This window comes from Amblyomma mixtum, chromosome 6, assembly GCF_055824585.1.
Source record: "Amblyomma mixtum isolate Tamu chromosome 6, ASM5582458v1, whole genome shotgun sequence".
Taxonomy (NCBI): domain Eukaryota; kingdom Metazoa; phylum Arthropoda; class Arachnida; order Ixodida; family Ixodidae; genus Amblyomma; species Amblyomma mixtum.
This window is the reverse complement of record NC_143017.1, coordinates 147,450,242-147,469,057: the sequence shown is the minus strand read 5'-3', so window position 1 is coordinate 147,469,057 and position 18,816 is coordinate 147,450,242. Positions and strand designations below refer to the sequence as shown.

The window sequence follows — 18,816 nt, the reverse complement described above, 5'->3', positions numbered from 1 at the left end:
TTCCCTTATTACGCATTTGTAGTGTCCGCCGGGATGCGACACAGTTACGGAGCCATTTCCTTGCCTCAGAAACCACCAATGTGGGCATTGAAGATGATGCTGCCCCCGTGGCTTTATGTGGTGGTGCCAAAGAACGCCGTCATTGAAAGTAATGCAATAAGCATGAGCAAAGGAAGTGAAATATACTTCAATGTAGAGCAGAATCGGAGGAGAGGTTGTGCCAAATGTGGTGACAGCCACCATATGTTCAATGGGTGCCCTGCATTGTCTTTGGCCATTGATAAATTATGGGGGGTTGTGCGCATATTTTCAAATATTAATTGAATACGAATATGGCAGAAAAAAAAGCAGGTTTGAGTATTGAATCGGATAATTTTTCAATGTACGAGAAGAATTGCAAAAAGGGTGATTTTTTTTTTCTTTTTTTATTAATCGTGTGGTACTTGCAAGCGAAATTGTGCAAGCTGTTATGAGCTACAACACACCATGAAAATCGGTGGTCATCTTGTTTCACAGTGGTTTTGATCAACTGTGGAATGTGGAAAGCCCACTTTCTGAATTTCGTATAAGGTCCAGCAGCATATATGAGCAGCAGAATGTGACCGGTTCCCACTTTCTGGATTTCGTATAAGGTCCAGCAGCATATATGAGCAGCAGAATGTGACCGGTTCCCACTTTCTGAATTTTGTATAAGGTCCAGCAGCATATATGAGCAGCAGAATGTGACCGGTTCCCACTTTCTGGATTTCGTATAAGGTCCAGCAGCATATATAAGCAGCGGAATGTGACCGGTTCCCACTTTCTGAATTTCGTATAAGGTCCAGCAGCATATATGAGCAGCAGAATGTGACCGGTTCCCACTTTCTGAATTTCGTATAAGGTCCAGCAGCATATATGAGCAGCAGAATGTGACCGGTTCCCACTTTCTGGATTTCGTATAAGGTCCAGCAGCATATATGAGCAGCAGAATGTGACCGGTTCCCACTTTCTGAATTTCGTATAAGGTCCAGCAGCATATATGAGCAGCAGAATGTGACCGGTTCCCACTTTCTGAATTTCGTATAAGGTCCAGCAGCATATATGAGCAGCAGAATGTGACCGGTTCCCACTTTCTGAATTTCGTATAAGGTCCAGCAGCATATATGAGCAGCAGAATGTGACCGGTTCCCACTTTCTGAATTTCGTATAAGGTCCAGCAGCATATATGAGCAGCAGAATGTGACCGGTTCCCACTTTCTGAATTTCGTATAAGGTCCAGCAGCATATATGAGCAGCAGAATGTGACCGGTTCCCACTTTCTGAATTTCGTATAAGGTCCAGCAGCATATATGAGCAGCAGAATGTGACCGGTTCCCACTTTCTGGATTTCGTATAAGGTCCAGCAGCATATATAAGCAGCGGAATGTGACCGGTTCCCACTTTCTGGATTTCGTATAAGGTCCAGCAGCATATATAAGCAGCAGAATGTGACCGGTTCCCACTTTCTGGATTTCGTATAAGGTCCAGCAGCATATATAAGCAGCGGAATGTGACTGTTCATACTATAAACGACGGAGAAATGCCATGAGGACATTTCTGGAGTTTTCCTGACACTTTTAGCGCTATATTCAGATAATTTGCCAAAGCATTGTGGTTTCGTCACGGTCGGATTTATTGACAGTCTTAGATATTCAGTCGATGCCAATTATTCGGAAACGTTTGAATATCAGTTACCCAAACCAAGTATGAACTGAATAACAAATAATTTTATTCCTATTCGAAATTTCAAATACAGTCGACGATCGATTTTTCGGACTCTCTAGGGTCCGCGAAAACGACCGAAAAATCGGGTATTCCGGAAAATCAAATTTCACTGAAAAAATCACGAACTTACTACCAGTATGCCGGAGAAAGCGGCCAATTGTATTGCACACATTCTAAAGCTCGTCATCACTATATTTCGCCGCGCGACATACCGTATAAACGCGTATAAGGGCCGCACTTTTTTTTTTCCAGATTCGAGGGCCAATTTTCGGGGTTGCGGCCCATACACGCGATGTGCGAAAAAGATTTTTTTAAAGTAAAAACACACCAACCAGGAATGAGCGACATTTATTCTACGTTCAATTGTCACTCGCGGAGTATTTCGACTCTTGAGCTGGTGCTGTGCTCTGGTGCACGCTCATCTCAAAAGAAGCCGCGCAGCATGTCCGCTGTCAACACGTAGCCGTTGTTCCGAAATTTTATCACATAGAGGAGCAGCTCTTCTTCCAGTTCGGGAAACTCGCACAGCTTGCCTCGGAAAGCGCGCCTTTTGCAGCTTGTGTTTCTCTTTTGGTTGCACCATCATCGGACGCACTTCTCGGCCACGTCGAATTTCCTGCCCGCCGCACTCTTGCCGCGTTCGAGAGCTGACTCCCAGCCGTGTAGCTTAAGGTGCTTGACCATTGCGCTAAAACTGCGAAGCTCGGCGGCAGCATGCGAAAGCCACAATCACAACTATTACGGCGAACGCGCTAGCATGCCACAAAAGGCTGTGATGGTCACGGCCTTGAGCGCCATCCATAGACAGCACTTGGAAGCTCCTGTGCGCGCGCGCGGCCTCTGCAAACAGCGCGCTTCGATCGCGGAGGCCACGGCGTGCGCATAGCCTCCGCGTTCAAGCGCTCCACGATCGTATTCGCGTTCCGTATTCGGGATGAAAGACTCGGCACAGATTAGTTCCGTGAACTCAGACTACGGTTCAAGTTCGTGCGGCGGAAGACATTCAAGAACAGTACGAATTCAAAAACAAGCGAGCGCAATGTGCCGACTCGCGCAGAATTTCAGCGTCGCAAGTTAAGAGGCTCCCTTTCAGCTTGAATTTCGTTTTGTTTGATCAAGTTTTCGATCTCTCCTGGAGTTTGAATTAATGAGGTTCCACTGTGCACATTTATGGCGGCTTGGGTACTGGCGGCGAGTGTGAACGAGGTCCGAAAAATCGAGTGGTCAGTTGCGGTGCATCCGAAATTTCAAGCGCTCTTACACATTGGCTGTACGGGCCATGTCGCGGGGCCGCAAAAAAGTCCGAATAATCAAGCATGTCCGAAAAATCAGGCGTCCGAATTTTCGGTTGTCGACTATATTTGCAAATCTCAACTGGAAATATAAGTGAAGCTAAGAAAAGGTTGTGGCCACTGATAATCTAGGGCTTTACAAATAATCAGTTTTGAATAGAAATTGTTTAATTTGTTATTCAGTTCATATTTCATTTGTGAAATTGATATTCAGAAGTTTCATTTTTTTCATAATGGAGTGCTTGCTTATCTGACAACTGTTCCGCTGCAGTGCATTAAAGCTCTTGTGCTGCATTGATTCACCGGATTCTCCTGCAACCCCCCCTTCATTTCTTTTCTTTTTGTACAGCCCAGAAGACAGTTTGGATAAACGGCGAGAGAGGCGCGACCGCAATGCAGACCGCGGCCATGACCGAAATCACGACCGAGGCCGCGACCAGTACAGAGACCGCCGAGAGCGGCGTGACCGCGACTTGAATCAGCGGTCACCGCATCGAACCAGCCAAGACGAGAACCATCCACTTCCCGACGCCGGCGAACACCCGCGGCGGCGGCAGCGCAAGTTCGAAGAGGAGGCACACCCCAAACGGGCCTTCAAGGAGGAGCGCTCGCCACGGCGGCGGTCACGGTCACCAAGGGACCGGTCATCGCGGCGGCGGCCAGGGGAAGAAAAGAGTGCTGGCAAGCCAGCCTCCAGGCGTCAAGACGCCCCGACAGCAGCTGACAAGGAGCGGAACAGAGAGAACAGGGCAAAGTCTCCTCGTGACCAGGTGAGACCTCATTTTCTTGCGTGCTTTTGTTTTATTGCTATGGCTGTAGGAGGTACCTTTGTGAGTCTTGTGGTCTTCCGTTGTTGGTGTAGTGGGCCACATGTCAATATCCCATATTTATTCTATTATTCCTGAAGGGTCCCTTGCAGGACATTCTGGATAGCAAAAAGGTCCTTCCATTTTAAGTGGATCAGTACCGTATCTACTGGAATCTAAGCCGGTACTTTCTTTTAAAAAATCGTTTACGAAAGTCAGGGGTCGGCTTAGATTTGAGGATGCAGTTTGCCCGCAACCGCTAGACATGCAACACCACCTTGCCACCTCGTGGCCACAGACACAGACTTGCAGCAGCCTGCAGGTTTGCAGGCTCCATTTTGCTTGGTCGGACGTTGTGAACAAAGGTCTCGTTCTGTGCTTGCTTGTGTTCGTCGCCGAGTGACCTTGAGAAGCGCCCATGTTCGCAGCGCAATGGCGCCCACCAAGCAATGCCATCACACCACGGCTTTTAAGTGGAAGGTAGTTTTGGAGGCGGAAAGAACTTGAAACCTACAAGCCCAGTGCGACTTCGGCGTGGATGAGAAGAACGAGCGCCAGTGGCGGAAGCAGCAGAGCGGTCTTTTCAGCTGCTCTGCAAAGTGAATGGCCCTCACTGGACCCAGTACAGTGAAAGCTCGTTAATTCGACCCCCGTTAATTCGGCAAATCGGATAATTCGACGCGCGCGCGAGGTCCCTACAATTATACATAGGAGTCTATGGGGCGAAACTCTCGTTAATTCGAACAAATTCTGCCGTGCGTCGGTTAATTCGACTTCACTCCGCAGCCCGCCAAGCCGGTGTGCCGAGAGCAAAAAGAAAAAAACACTGCCATGAGCGGCGCTACTGTACAGCTGATAGGCCATCCCTATGGTCATATCATCCATCCATCCCTCCATCCATCCGAGGAAGCGAGTTAGCTCTTTTTTTTTTTTTGTGCTTTGTTCTGTCGCAGCAGTCGCTATCACGGTTATTTACGGCGCCTTTTTTGGTAAATGCGCGCTTTGTCAGCGTGTTTACTGCGCTACTTGTTGTTGCTGTTTTGTTGCGACTGAGAGAAGGGTGAAAGGAAATCGCAAGGGATTGCCTACTGGCTCAGCCACCACCGCTGCCATGTGCAGATAGAGGAGAGTTAAAAGATCAGAGAAAAAGATAGAGAAAAGATAAGACACCCGTCCACAGTCCCCGTGCAGATAAGAGGAGAGTTAAAAGATCAGAGGAAAGTTAAGACAGCGTGTCCCAGCAACAACGCCGTCCCCGCAGACGCTGGTTGAAAAAACAGATAAGCGGGGAGCGGCGGCGCTCCCTTCACCTCCTCCCCGCGCTGCTTTCCGGTGGGTAGCGCGCAGGGCCTGCGCGCCGCCTCGCCTTTGTGTCCTGTCAGCTGACCGAGGATGAAATAATTGAAGTGACAGGCGCTGACAACGACGACGATTTACGATTGTGAGCAGTTGCACCAAATGCCAAAGTGCACGGTGAAAGAAGCCGCAGAAGCCTTGTCCATGCGGGAGGACTTCTGTGAACAAATCCCTGACGGCGCGTGTGCCGCGGAGCACCTGGCAGCTGTTAGAGCTATCGTAGTCGCTCAAATTCGCTCGAAAAAGCGGACGGTGATTACAGATTTCCTTGCCAACTAAAGGTATACGTCTTGTTGCGGCAAACATTGTTTTTTGTTGTTCATTCGATAATTCGACATTCGGATAATTCGACAATTTTTCGCGGTCCCGTCAGTGTCGAATTAACGAGCTTTTACTGTAGCGGGCAGCACCATGAGGTGGAGAAGGATGTCGCTGACTTTGTCAGGAAGCAAAGGGAAAGTGCAATGCCCGTGACAACGGAGATAATACAGGTGAAGGTGAAGGATGCCGCAAGCATTAGAGGCATCGCACAGACCCAATTCAAGGCCAGCAGGAGCTGGGTCACTCGTTTCATGAAGCATTTTGGTTTCAGCCTGCGACGGTGGACTTCTGTGCGCCAAAACCTACCCCCTGACTTTGAGGATAACCTGGTGGCATTCCAGCGCTTCGTCATCAAGAAGCGGCTGGAGAAGGAGTACAGGCTGGGCCAAATCGGCAACGCCGATCAGACCCCGGTGTACTTCAACATGCCTGTGGCATACATAGTCAATGAGAAGGTCGCAAAACAGTCGTGTAAGAATTGCTGAGTACAAGAATACAAGAAGCAACATACAGTAGCCGACCGATATTTTGGACTCTAATAATTTGGATTAGTGCGATATTTCGGACTTCGCTGAGGAATCGTTGCGCACCTCATAGAAACGTATACATTTTCACGACCAATATTTCGGACTTTGCGGAGTCTAAAAGTTCTAAATTTTCGGACTGAAATAGACGCCAGCAATATTGTGGTGATCGTTTTTCAAACCAGCCACCGTGAAAGGCGCCATCTTGGATTTAAACGGAATTGGCTCGGTGGGCGCAATCGGACTGGCTTGGAATAGGCTTGGTTATTTGTTCTCTATCGTTGCCATTTGAGGTAATGAGATGCTCTCCATTGCCATCGAGATCGCTTACAAAGGGCGTGCGATCGCATTGAAAATGGTACAGCGGGACAGCTGCAGCGTCCGCCGTGGCTCGGGCGACGCACCCCGCGGTGCGAGGCAGCGCACGCGGTAGACGGGGGGTGCTGCATTCGGAGGCGCGCTAACCCATGGGTTACCTTTTGGTCTTCGCGTCTTCGCGAACGTCATTGCCCCATGCAAACTGGCTGTTCTTGCTTTGCACAACGAATGCATTCATTCGCGGCATGACCGCGGCCGCGTCGCACTATCTGGTATAAAGATGTGATAGGGTGTGGACCTGAAGAAAGCATGGCTATGACTCAGATAGAGTCTAATATTATCGCTAGTAGGCAGAAAACATGGGTAGTGACGATTTTCATGATTTTGAGAGCCGGTTTTTTGCAGAAAAGTTTATTTTTGAAGTTCACGGATTTTTCGGACTGTTCGATCATTCGGACCATTTTTCGGGCCCCGCCGAGTCCGAAAAATCGGTCGCCGACTGTATTACCATGTTGCATGGCCGATGGGCGAAAACTGCCGCCCTACATCATTTTAAAGCGGAAGACGCTTCCAGGCGGAGAAGTTTTCCCTAAAAACGTCTTCATGCGCGTTCTTGAGAATGGATGGATGAGTGGTGCCCTTATCGGAGATTGGATGAAGACCATTTGGCAACGCTGTGCCGTGCCTGTTGTTCAAGGAGTCGCTCCTGGCTCTTGACTCCTACCGCGGCCACTTGACAGATGCTGTGAAGTCAGTGCTTTTGGAATGCGGTACGGACATTGTGGTAATACCTGGAGGTATAACGAGCCAGCTGCAATCGTTCGACGTTGCTATCAACAAGCCGCTTAAAGGCAGGCTATGGAAGCATTACAACGACAGGCTGTTGCTGCAAGACCATCAGCTCACACTGACCGGTTGCATCAAGTGTGCTAGCCAAGTGGCGAAGTGTGTAGCCGTGGCATGGGACGAAATTCCAGCCAAACTCCGTGTGAAGAAGCCAGCTACAAAGAGGACAGTGATGTCGTTGAAGACGACGATGAATGAGCATTGGACATGCTACGACGAGCGTCGCAAGCGTAATAAGATGCATGTTCTAGTCCCAGTCGACGCCTTTTTTTCATTAAACTTACTTTATTTTCTGACCTTCTGAATTTTGGGGGTCGGCCTGGAATCGAGGCTGGCCTAGATTCGAGTAAATACGGTAGTAGTGACCATCTGAAAAATATTTTTAATGCAATTAATTTTTATACCAAACGATTGAGAGTCGGCAGAGCATACTAGCATGACGATAATGCATTTTTCTGATGGGCCACTGAAAGGTAGAAAAAATGAGCGTGCAAAGGAAGAATATATCAAGGAAAAGCAAGGAAAAAACAAAACAGATGTGTTAGAAAAGCAACATCTTTTCTTTTTAACTACTCACAATCTTTAAGTAGGAAAGTTAAAAGGTGATGACATAACTGGTGATGCTGAAAATCAGCCCTAGCTAGCAGGCGATGGTGATTACATGCAAAGAGATGCGACCTGTGCGGACTCCCCTGCACTTCCCCTGCCCCCCTTTCCCCCTGATGCGTTTGGCTGCATTTATTTATTTATTTATTGTTCTTTAAAGGTCCCTTTCGGGACATTACATGAGGGGTGGGGATAACACGGCATAAATATTATACATTAATACAGCATGGATGTAAAATGACTACACACACAAAAAAAATACTTTTTTTCGGTAACAGTCACTTTGTTGTAGGGAAAGTTAGTCTGGGGTGGAAGGCACGGGCTGTATGCACGGGGTGGTGACGTTATCGCAATCCTGCGGCTTCCCTTTCCTCCCAGTCATGCTTGGCTGCACTGACGCTTTCTTATGATTACAGCAATGAAAAACGCACTTTGCATGGGAACCTTCCCGTTAACAATGAGCACAATAAAAAATAACTTTAGTTTGTAGTCAGCACTTGTGTTGTCCTTTCTTTCTGTTCCTGAAGTCGCGTTGCTTCTAACGTGCCAGCTTTACAAAACAAACCAGCCCAACTTTAGAGCTTATTACATTTCACTTCTCTGTCATTTGTTTTGTTTTGTTCTAAAGGATGGAAAAAGAAAGGAAAATTAAGAGCCTCATGATGGACCTTTGATTCCAGAAAGACAAGCAACAGCAGAGGTCACACCTCTCGCGCTCCACGCATGACTCTAGTGCTCCGAGACGACAAGTGAGAAGCTTCTGAATTTTTGCGTGTGTGCCGGGGTTTGCATTGACTAATTAATGCATGCACTTCTTGGGGACAGTGCAGGGAACGAGAGCATGCAGCCGGGGAAGCTGTTCCCTGGCGTGGCGTAGTAGTAGTGCCAGTGGGCTCCTGTGACCGGGTGGCAAGCATCTTCATGGGCTCATTTAGCCTTTTGTGGCTCTTGTTTCTCTTATTAATGTTCTTAAGAACACATGCATGGTTTAACGCGCACTCGCTGATCTGTTGCCCGCAGGTAGCTATCATTTCCAAGTTTGTGCACAGAGAGGTGTGAATGCGCTATGTTTCATAGTCCTAATTCACGTTGGCTCTAGTGGTACCGGGAGTCACGGTGTCTTTGTGGGCAGCCGCACTGGTGATGCTGCCATGCATGTAGGCATTTTATATCTTGATTGCAGTCAGGTGACCCCTGAGTATTTGTTAGAATGCCATAGTTTGTCCTGCAGTTGAAGGGAGGGGGTAGAGAAGGGGTGATTCTTCGAAGGTCAAGTTTAAGTTTGGTGAGGAAGTAAAGCCTAATTCTAGGGACCAGTGTTTCAACACGGGGTCTTGGGCTTGGGACTTTCTGGGCCTCTTCTCTTTCTGTGCTCTGTTTAATAGTGCGTCCCGTTTGCTTCTGTGCACACCTGCGCCTCAAACCACCTGCTGCGCACCCGTCTCTGGTACAGCTGCGGTACACTCTCTGTCTCTTGCTGTCGTGACACTTTGTTGAGTGGACTGACGAAGTGTAGGAGAGCAGGAAATAACGCAGCGAGACTTTAAGTGCGTGTGCTCTGTGCTCCTCCAACAGGGCTCGTCCTCTGGCAAGGCGGCGTCCAAAGCAGTGGCAGAGACGAATCATCGGGCCAGCAAGTCTGATGGCAGCACGGCTGCATCCTCTACCACGACAGGCCGGCAGCAAACAGCACCGCGTGCCTCTGCTGAGAAGGGTGCCACGTCGTCGTCGTCATCGGCTCAGGCGGGATCAGCTACGTCGTCGCGTCCGCATCGCAAGTTTGAAGAGCACCCGCCTCCTGCGCGGGGCGCTGTGGAAGCTGCGGTCGAAGAGGCAGCCTCAGCGGTTCTTCGCTCGAGGCTCCCCCTGGCGCAGCTGCTCGATCCAACGGAGCCACTTCCGCCGGGTGTGGAGCCGGACGAGGTGGGCAAGGCACAGCGAGTACTGCGAATCAAAGGGGATGACTGTGTAGTTTTCCACTTGGCTCGCTCGCTGCGCACCATCTGGCGCTTTGGCGAACGGTCAAGAACGACGGATCAGTGCGAAAAGATAGCAAAAAGGCGGCGATTTTTCATGCACCATTTTCAATATCTGGAGCTAATAGTACTTCATAATTTACATGCTTGCCATGCTTGCCATTCAGTGGACTCCCATTAATTCAACGTCACTTGATCCGAACTTCTGGTCCATCTTTACTGATGCTCTGAACCCGTCAACATCGAGCGTATTAAAAAGGCTCCATATGATTCTGTTATAACAAATTTTTGTCCCTTTCAAGTACGAATTGTCAAAAGTCAGCTGCATTTACACTGTAATATAAGTTTAAAACAACTGCGCGAAATAAGTTTTAATAATTATTGAGCTCTGAGCCACATCATAAGGTAACTGCATAATCATCAGTAAGCTTAAAACTGCTGTAAAACAATTGCTAGTTGCCCTGAGTAAAGCAGTTTCAACACTGCATTTTTGATGCATTGTAGGATGTAGATGAGTGTGTAAAACAATTTTTTGCATAGAAATTTTTTTACTTGTTCCTATTTTAGTAGTAAAGATTTATTTTTCTCTCAGTGTAGTAAATTTTTACTTTGTATGGTTCTGACCTGCTGTGCTTCTGGGAAACATGAACCAAAATGGTTAGTTTCATCCAGAAGGGTCAATCTTGGTAAAGAAATATTTGTAACTAATTACCACTATATTTTGTCATGAGGACAACTTCTTTTGTGAACAAGATATCAGTGTAGGTGCTGCTGGCAAGTCCTATTCTTTTTCCTTTTGTGTGACAGTGAAATTGTTGGAGAAGCTTTGTGTTCAGAAGTAGATGGCTTGAACAAGCTTTTGGTTCACCACCTATAAGCTTTCCATCAGCTCCCATGCTCACTTCACAGTACAGTCAAGCCCACTTATAACAGTATTCAAGTGCCATGGAAATACCATTGTTATAACCAATAATTGTTATAACAGGGTTGTGCTGAACAAAAAATAAAAGATGACAAACTTTAGAGAATTTATTGACAGGAAGGACCTGGAGGGATTTGATTGTTCTAATGCCTGTAAAAGCTTGTTAATTCGAACTTCAGGAAACCGGAACAATGTTCACTGATGACCAAAGCACCGCCATCACTGCGCCACCAGGAGCTTCGCGCACCTCCACGTCACAGGAATCATTCTTATGGGAAATTCAAGAAGCATGCAGAACTAAGGCTGTGGTGACAGCTGACAAGAGAAAAAAACCGGCGCTGGCTGCATGCACGCGCACTGCTCAGACTGATTTGGGGTGTGCGTAGCCAATGCAGCAATGCAGCAGCTCTCCTGACGTGATGACGCCTGCCTCTTTTGCTATTGTGGCATTGCTGCGCCAGCTTAGTCCATTGGTCGGCCCCACACGTGCACGCTTTTGTGTTGTAAGCATGGTTTTGATGATGTGGTTGTAGCATTTCCTTGTTTTTTTTTCTATAATGGTTGACGTGGTTGACACTCAATTACCAGATTTAATCGTTATAACCAATAATGTGCCTTAACAGCATTGCCCTAAGCAGTTTATTTTACCATAGAACACATGGCAAAGCTGATGGTGCCATGACTGACCATTGTTATATCCGATATATTGTTATAACCAGTATTGTTATAAGTGGACTTCACAGTATTTGCTCACTCTGCTAGGAATCAACCTAGTCACAAGTTGATTGCACTCTTGTCATAGTTCTGTGATATGTAAACGCGTGTACCAAATACGCTGCCAGTCAGAACTCAAGAATGCAGCTCAGTGTAATGACTTCTAAGTTCTACTGGGTCATTACCGGTTAGTGAAAAATTTCATCACTTGCTGCTTACCTGCTTCTGTGTGGCCTTTGTTCCAGATATCTTCGGGCCTCAACACTGCCAGTTCTGTGCCCCTGACACAAGTCAAGTGGAGCAGGTTGGTTCTGTGTCTTTGGCTGTCTGCTTGGTCTGGGGGCCTTTAGTCTCAGCCCTTTGTTTGGAATTGTCCTAAGATGTAGTAATAGGAAGGACAGTTAAGGGCAATATCAGTTTGTAGGAAATATCTTGCGGCAGTACATCGCATTGAGCAGCAGTGTTATTTAAATGACAACGGCAATAATCTAGTCTGAAAGCTGCACACAGTGGCCTGGAGTATGTTCCGATCATGACTCTATTTTGTTGATTTGGGCTGGTGATAAACTGAGGGCACTAAGCTTCAACGCTAAGTGAGAGCTGTTGCTAATGCATTGCATTTGGCATCTCCATGGTTAGAGCATCTGACTCCGGTCTTGGCTCCCCCCCCCCCTTCCCTTTTGTAGCATGGGTTCATCAAGTGCGTCTGGTGCAACACCAACACCATCCTCTTCCAGCAGGTGGCAGAATGCACCTTCCTCGTCAAAGCCTGCGGAATCAAAGCAGCAAAACCACGCGTCACAGTCATTGTTGCAGTCGTCATCAGCATCTAGACCGTCTGCTGCAACTAAGGAGCCCAATCAAAAAGCAGACCAAGCGGACAAAGGACCACCTGCGGCGAAGCCATCTTCGGGGGCCTCGTCATCCTCCAGGTCTGATCGCGCGAACCAGGCCAAAGAAGACGCCGCTGGTAGGGCTGAGCGAACTGTGAGCAAGCAGCCCTCAACCACCACTGCCACTGCGGCGTCGAGCAGTTCTCGGCCCACTAAGACACCGAGGGAGACGTCACGGCGAGGCAAGAGTGATTCTCCTTCATCATCACGTTCACGCTCGCGCAGTCACAAGAGGGCTCGAAACCGGTCATCGTCACAACGGCGTCGCCGACGGTCATCCTCATCATCATCGTCGTCGTCATCGTCTGATGGGGACAGACGGCGAACCAAGGGTGGCCGAGGTCGACGCCGCAGCAAGGGTGCCTCATCATCGGATGAGTCACGTGGAGGGGGCAGCTCACGCAGGGACCACCGAAGACGGCGCAGGCGGTCGTCCTCTTCTAGTTCGAGGTCATCGAGCTCCAGCTCAAGCTCTAGCAGTGGCAGCCGCAGTGGTGGCCGCCGCGGTGGTCGGCGAAAGAAGTCAGGCCGCTCAGGCAAGCGCCACAGGTCAAGCTCCAGCGGGTCGAGCAGTAGCGATTGAAAAGTGGAATCCTGACAACGATCGAGGAGGTTGAGGAAGGAACAGCATTGGTGCTGCGGAATTGGTGTGTTCCTGAGGCAGTGAATTAACTTCCCCATGTTCCAGCTTTGCTTGGGGTTGCTGCCACAATTCGCTCCAAGTGCAGACACGAGGCAGCCATAAATAACAGGTCGGTTGTTCTTCATTTCAAGCAAGTGCTGTTTGTCTAGAGTGGGCAGGAGCTGATAAAAGGTGAAGTTGTAGCTTGCGAGCTTGAAAACGGTTCAGCCCTTGACTCTTGGACAATGGCTTAGCTTAGAGGGCGACTTGAGAGAGTGTACAAAGAAGATTGCCATTGTTTTCTTGTGCTCTCATTTTTCTCTGATCTTCATTCATTGCACTTGACTGTGTTCTTTTCCTTATTCGCAGAGGTGACTTTTCATTCGAATGTTGTTTTTGGTGTGGTTGTTTTTATGTTTAGAGATTGTATTAATGATGCATTATTTCCTGGAGCATGCCCCAACCTCCTTCACTTTAAGCATAAAATGCAAGTAACAGTTAATGTGCTGTGAATGCCATGGTTTCTGTGAAAGGCATGGGTCCCTTAAGAAACCCTTGCACTGTCGTTTCTAGTAGGGACAGTGTAGATTGAATCCATGTGCAGTGGGTGCCCAGTCAAGGTATTAGTAGTGTACTAAGCAAGATTGTTTTATGTAGTGATGGTTTGCATGCACAGAATATGCCCAATACCTGAATGGCCTCTAGGTTAAAGTTCTGTATCTCTGGTACCTTTCCGTTGTTAATTGGGGAGGCTCCGAAGATGAACCAAGCAAACACTGTTGCTAATCTTGGCATTGATAAAATAGTCCTTAAACTGGAGTCACTATGCAGTATGTATAAAAGGAAGCCACTGTATACAAAAAAAGTTTTGTTGGGAATTTTGGTTTGCATCTGGATTATGGTGATAGGGAGTTTGCAAGGGGAATATTGCTGAAGCTTATTATGGAAAAAAGTGTCAGCTAAGGGTACATGACATTCATGTTGCAGCTCGGCTTTGTCATGTTGAATACTGAAAGCTCACATTTGTCTTGCTGAATACTGAAGGCTTCATGTTTTGTGATCCCTTCTTGGCAAGAGGTGTGTTCATCAGTTATATTTCGACCATGAAACTTTACCTGTTTATGGTAGTCAGATGATGGGTAGCCTGTAGTGATGATGAAAAAAAAATATCATAAAGAATGCTGAAAAAAAGTCTGTCTCGTCAGTTATTCCATTTGTTGCCTGGATGCTTTTTAAAGATGTGTAAAAACCCAAGATTAACTTTCTGGTACTGCCTTCCCTGTGCATCAGTGATACATCTGTTATGGGGGCTGCCAAAAACGCAGGATGCGGGTTGTGCCCTCGGTGTTAGTAGTAGGACCATTCGTGGCACATACCTTGCGGTCTAAAGCCATGATCTTAAGCTTTAGCTAGCAGTCGGGCTGCTGTTCTGAAACAACAGTTGTGCTTGTTTTACGGAATGCTTTTTGCACAGTTTAAAAATTCTTTGGAAAGCCTAAAGGTCACCTTATTGTTCTTTTTCATTTGACACATTTTTCTGGGCAACAGGCTTAGTACATGCGCCGTTGAATGAAGGTGTGAGCCTCTCATGGGAACATGAATTACGTGTCCAAAGGAAATCTTGCCTGTAAGTGGTCTGTTATAAAGATCTTGCATGTTTGTAAAAGCATAAAGCAGTCATAGAGTAAGCTTCCATGCCTGCTTCCCTGTCTTGATGCTTCCTACAGCACACAAACCATGTCACATCATTTCTTACTCTTTTGTGAGGTATTTGTGCTGTGCGATTGCTTGGTTAAAAGGCTAGCATCATGAAGATGGATTGAAAGAGAGCCGCAGTGCTTTGCATGTCTGTGTTTGTGTGAAACCTTAAGTGCACTGACTGGCTGCACCTTTATGGTACACCTGAAAGCTTGGAGTGCATGCCTAATACGGTGCAAGCAAGGTTCTTTTTGTAGCAAGAGAGAATAATAGGCTCTTTCTGACCCAGCACACTGCGTGGCTTTTACATCACATGTGAGAGACTGCAGAGCTGCAGTTTAGCGGCGGTTTCCTTAAAGAGGATGAGGAGGATTAACTCTGCAACCCCCTTCAACCTTCATTTCTTTTTTTTTCTACCAGACTGTATATTTGTCGCATTTGCTCTCTATGCCTTTTTTGTTTCTTTCCTGTTCCCAGAGCTCTTTTATCATACTAGTTGCGCTGCTCATTATGGCTGCTTGCTGTAACAAAATATGGCAGACTTATTTGTGTAAAAATGTTGGTAGGCTGGCTGGTGACTTTTCCAAAGTTATTGGATGTAGATGTTGGTTGGGATCAAAACTATGTAGACCTACCTGTTATTGTGGAGGGGCATGTACAGCTATTAGCTCCAGAAAATTCAGCTGGTTCTGACATGGAGTAACGCAACATAGTATGATGGAAGGAGTGTGCATTGTTTGTGTGATTTTCATACCTTCATGCACTGTACACAATGGATTGACATCTGTGCATTCATGTGATTGTGAATTCACAACGTCCGTGGAATTAAAGAGATCATCATTCTTCTTTTTGCCCGTTTCACTTACTGCAGACCCATTGCTTTGCTGTCCACATGCATCAAGGTCACTGGCTCGAATCCCGGCCGCGGTGGCCGCCTTTGGTAGAGGTGAAATGCAAAAATGGCCTTGTGCTATGCTGTGTCAATGCACAATAAAGAACCCCAGGTGATTGTAATTTATCCGGAGCCCCACACGGGGGGGGGGGGGATTTTCGCTGTCTTCCTCCTTTCAGCCCACCTTCCCCCATTACTCAAAGCATGGTTCAGGTGTCCACCTTGAGTGAGATACCTTCTTTTCCACGCAACCACCACATCTCCCCCACCACTACATGAATCGGAGTCGCCTCCCCCACCACTACATGAATCGGAGTCGCCTGATCAATGTGGCCTGCATGAGCTGCATTTGAAAAGATACTGACGGTGTATCCACGACAGGTGTGTGTAAATTCTGCGATTTCCACACATTCATACATGCATTTTAATTCTAAGGTTCGTCAATTTTTATCCTCCGAAATGGAAGTATGTGCCGTCTTCTAGTTTTGGTTTTTGAATTTTGTGGCCACTCGGTAAGTTTGGATTAGCCAGATGGCAGTGCTGTCGGTTTTGGAGAAGTCGTATTGCCCTGATTCGCACTGGAAGGGCTTTGGGTAATGAAACCGGCAACAATTTTGCTCTAAGAATGGCGTGTGCTTATCAGTTATCTCTGCTTGAAATTCATCACCAGTGGGGTGACACATGTGATGATAACATCTTGGGCATCAAAAATGTCTGCTTGTAAGTGTAAGCAAACAAGGGAAGGGGAATGAGGGGCTCGTTTATAAATATGAGAGAAGCCAACAGCCACAGAAACCAAGGAGCACGGGATTTTTTAATTTATTAATTTTTTTTTTGTGGTGTTGATCAAGTAAGAATATTACTGAATATGTTGTCGCTTAAAGCATTAGAAAAGCCGAAGAAAAAACAACCACATGCCGCCGGTGGGATCCGAACCCACGACCTCCGAATTACGCGTCCGGTGCTCTACCTCTGAGCTACGGCGACGGCTGTCAAACCTGGTATTTATGTTTACAAATAACCTAACCTTGAGAGTGTTCATCAGCACCACCCACGTTCGTAAGCAGCGGACGTGGAACGTCCTGAGTTACCGCTGGTGTGACGTAGAACGCCATCGAACGGCGAGGGGCCGTTCAACGGTAACTTAATTAGCCTAATTAACCTTTCTAGTCAGGCCAGATAAATAAATAAAACCGAGTAAGAAATTGGTCGAGTTCGGAAATCGAACCCCGGTCTCCAGAGTGCAAGACGAGCATGCTAACCACTACGCCATGCCAGCTTTTTTTCTTTATTGCATTTTCACAACGGTACAAAGAAGTAAAACTTGTCAGCAACACTTGCACTGACACGGCAGGTTAAAATTTTTTCAGTTCAACCAAGTCATCCAACACATTTAACCAAGTTGGCTGATCAGGCAGTGCCTGATACACTTCCCTCAGACGTATGACACCTTCAATGAAATGCTCGCGTGGAGATCTCACAACTACTTCTGCATTGTTGAATTGTGTCCTTGTTTTCCATAAACTATGGAGGCCAAGGAGCATAATAGTGTCATAAGGGATGTCCTGTTTTCCTACCGGTAAGAACCTGATGCCTTGCGGGTGTAGCGGTAAATCTTTAAGGTTCTTTGAAGCACATCCCAGAAAAAAAACCGCATCCCAACAATCTAAAAACACGTGATCTATTGTGTCAGGTTTTTTACATAGAAAACAATCTGTTGACCAAGGGACAAAGAGTCCTTTATCATGCACCTATGTTTTGACCGACAGAGTTCCGGTATGAAGGTTAAAGAAGAAAGTTTTCAAAGATAGGTAAACTGGCATTCTTTTAACCCTTTTGAGCACATCTGCTCCTGGGCCTCCACAGTTTGACAATCGGTAAATGGGTACAGGGAGCATTGAATCAATTAAATCTTTATACAGATTTCTTTCTAGTGACATTGGAGAGGTACTGCATTGAAAATCGCACTTGTAACATTCTGTACACAAGCACAACTTCACGCAGATAACCTCTCACTGTACCACGCATGTTTTCAACAGAGCATACTACAACTCCTGGTAGCAATCGACATAAACGAACTTGCATAACTGTGCGAAGAAAGATATCGTTCTGGTCGCGAAGAAACATAAAGCGGGACACGATTTGTCATACAAATAAATAAACAAGACCGAGACCTCCTCTCTTCACGGGCAAGAATAAGTTTGTTCGACTAGTTCTTTCCCATGTCGACGCCCAAATAAATACAGCAAAAACCCGATGGATCCTTTGAATATTGATCCGCGAGGCGCTCAACACATTCATGACATACCATATCTTGGAGAACACTACACCATGCCAGCTCGATGGTTTGGAACGAACAAAGGCGCGTCTAGTGAATACGGTGTCTTCGTTCACTCCCATCTTCCTCCCTTCCCTTACGGCGAGGTTCAGGTGTCCACCGAGGTATGTGAGACAGGTACATTTCCTTTCCTCAAAATCCAATTTACCGACGAGCAAGGCGAACGGGCGATGGCGTTCTATGGACTCCCTGACCGCGTTGCAAGACGCTGTCGCGTTTCACTCTTAGAGGCGAAGCTTAACATCTCAACAACACATCAGTGACACAAGCAGCAACACTGCGCTTGAGGCTTTCGCCTCAAAGCACTTTAGGTGAACAAAGTGTCCCCCTGAATTTTTCTCGCTTTGTAACGCGCGCAAAAGGTTTTCATGAAATTTTTTTTCCTTGGCTGGATTGTTTGGGAAACGATCTCCAATTCTGCTAATACAACATATCCTCTAAAATAAAAATTATAAAAGTTAATTAACATATTCAGTTAATCAGCGAACTAAATAAAATAGTTTGCCTCTTACCTGGCGTCCGCCGTAGCCCTCAGTATAGCCCCAGGGTTAAAATAAATCTAAAGGAATTTACCTTTCTTTAAAAATTTTGGACCTTCTAAAAAAAAACACCCGGTATATGTGGTCATGAATTTGCACAGCCATCTTTCGAGAACATAAAGTTTTTTTATTTGAGAATACTGTCTTTGACGGATAGTCCCCTCGATACAAAGACTGTTTGAAAGAAAGCATTTGACGTCGGGGTAGAGATTATCAGACAAATTTGAATTGGATTTAATTGACATTCTAATGGTGAGGGGGGCAGGAAGGGGAATGCAGAAATTGCAGTTTCCCACTATACGTTGTTTCTGTGTGGGGAAAAAAAAACAAACGAAAGGGTCCGAAAGCAGAACCACACATGGGCAGCTGACAGGAAGTAATCAAAACCGGAAATTGAAACGCAAAAGCTC

At 46.7% G+C, this 18,816-nt stretch overlaps 1 protein-coding gene across 5 annotated transcripts in view; it reads left to right on the top strand.

Annotated features, from left to right (window-relative positions):
* Positions 1 to 15,482, top strand: part of Moca-cyp (nuclear cyclophilin protein Moca-cyp) — a 44,120-nt gene extending 28,638 nt beyond the window's left edge. For 2 of the 5 annotated variants that reach the window (XM_089549537.1, XM_089549541.1), the window contains 5 exons: positions 3,385 to 3,805; positions 8,493 to 8,561; positions 9,388 to 9,735; positions 11,670 to 11,728; positions 12,111 to 15,482. In XM_089549537.1, coding sequence (XP_089405663.1) covers positions 3,385 to 3,805; positions 8,493 to 8,561; positions 9,388 to 9,735; positions 11,670 to 11,728; positions 12,111 to 12,900 — 1,687 coding nt within the window. In that variant the 3' untranslated portion in view covers positions 12,901 to 15,482. The remainder of the gene's footprint in view (positions 1 to 3,384; positions 3,806 to 8,492; positions 8,562 to 9,387; positions 9,736 to 11,669; positions 11,729 to 12,110) is intronic. The other 3 variants (XM_089549539.1, XM_089549538.1, XM_089549540.1) reach the window with 3 other exon arrangements.
* Positions 15,483 to 18,816: the final 3,334 nt, after the last annotated feature.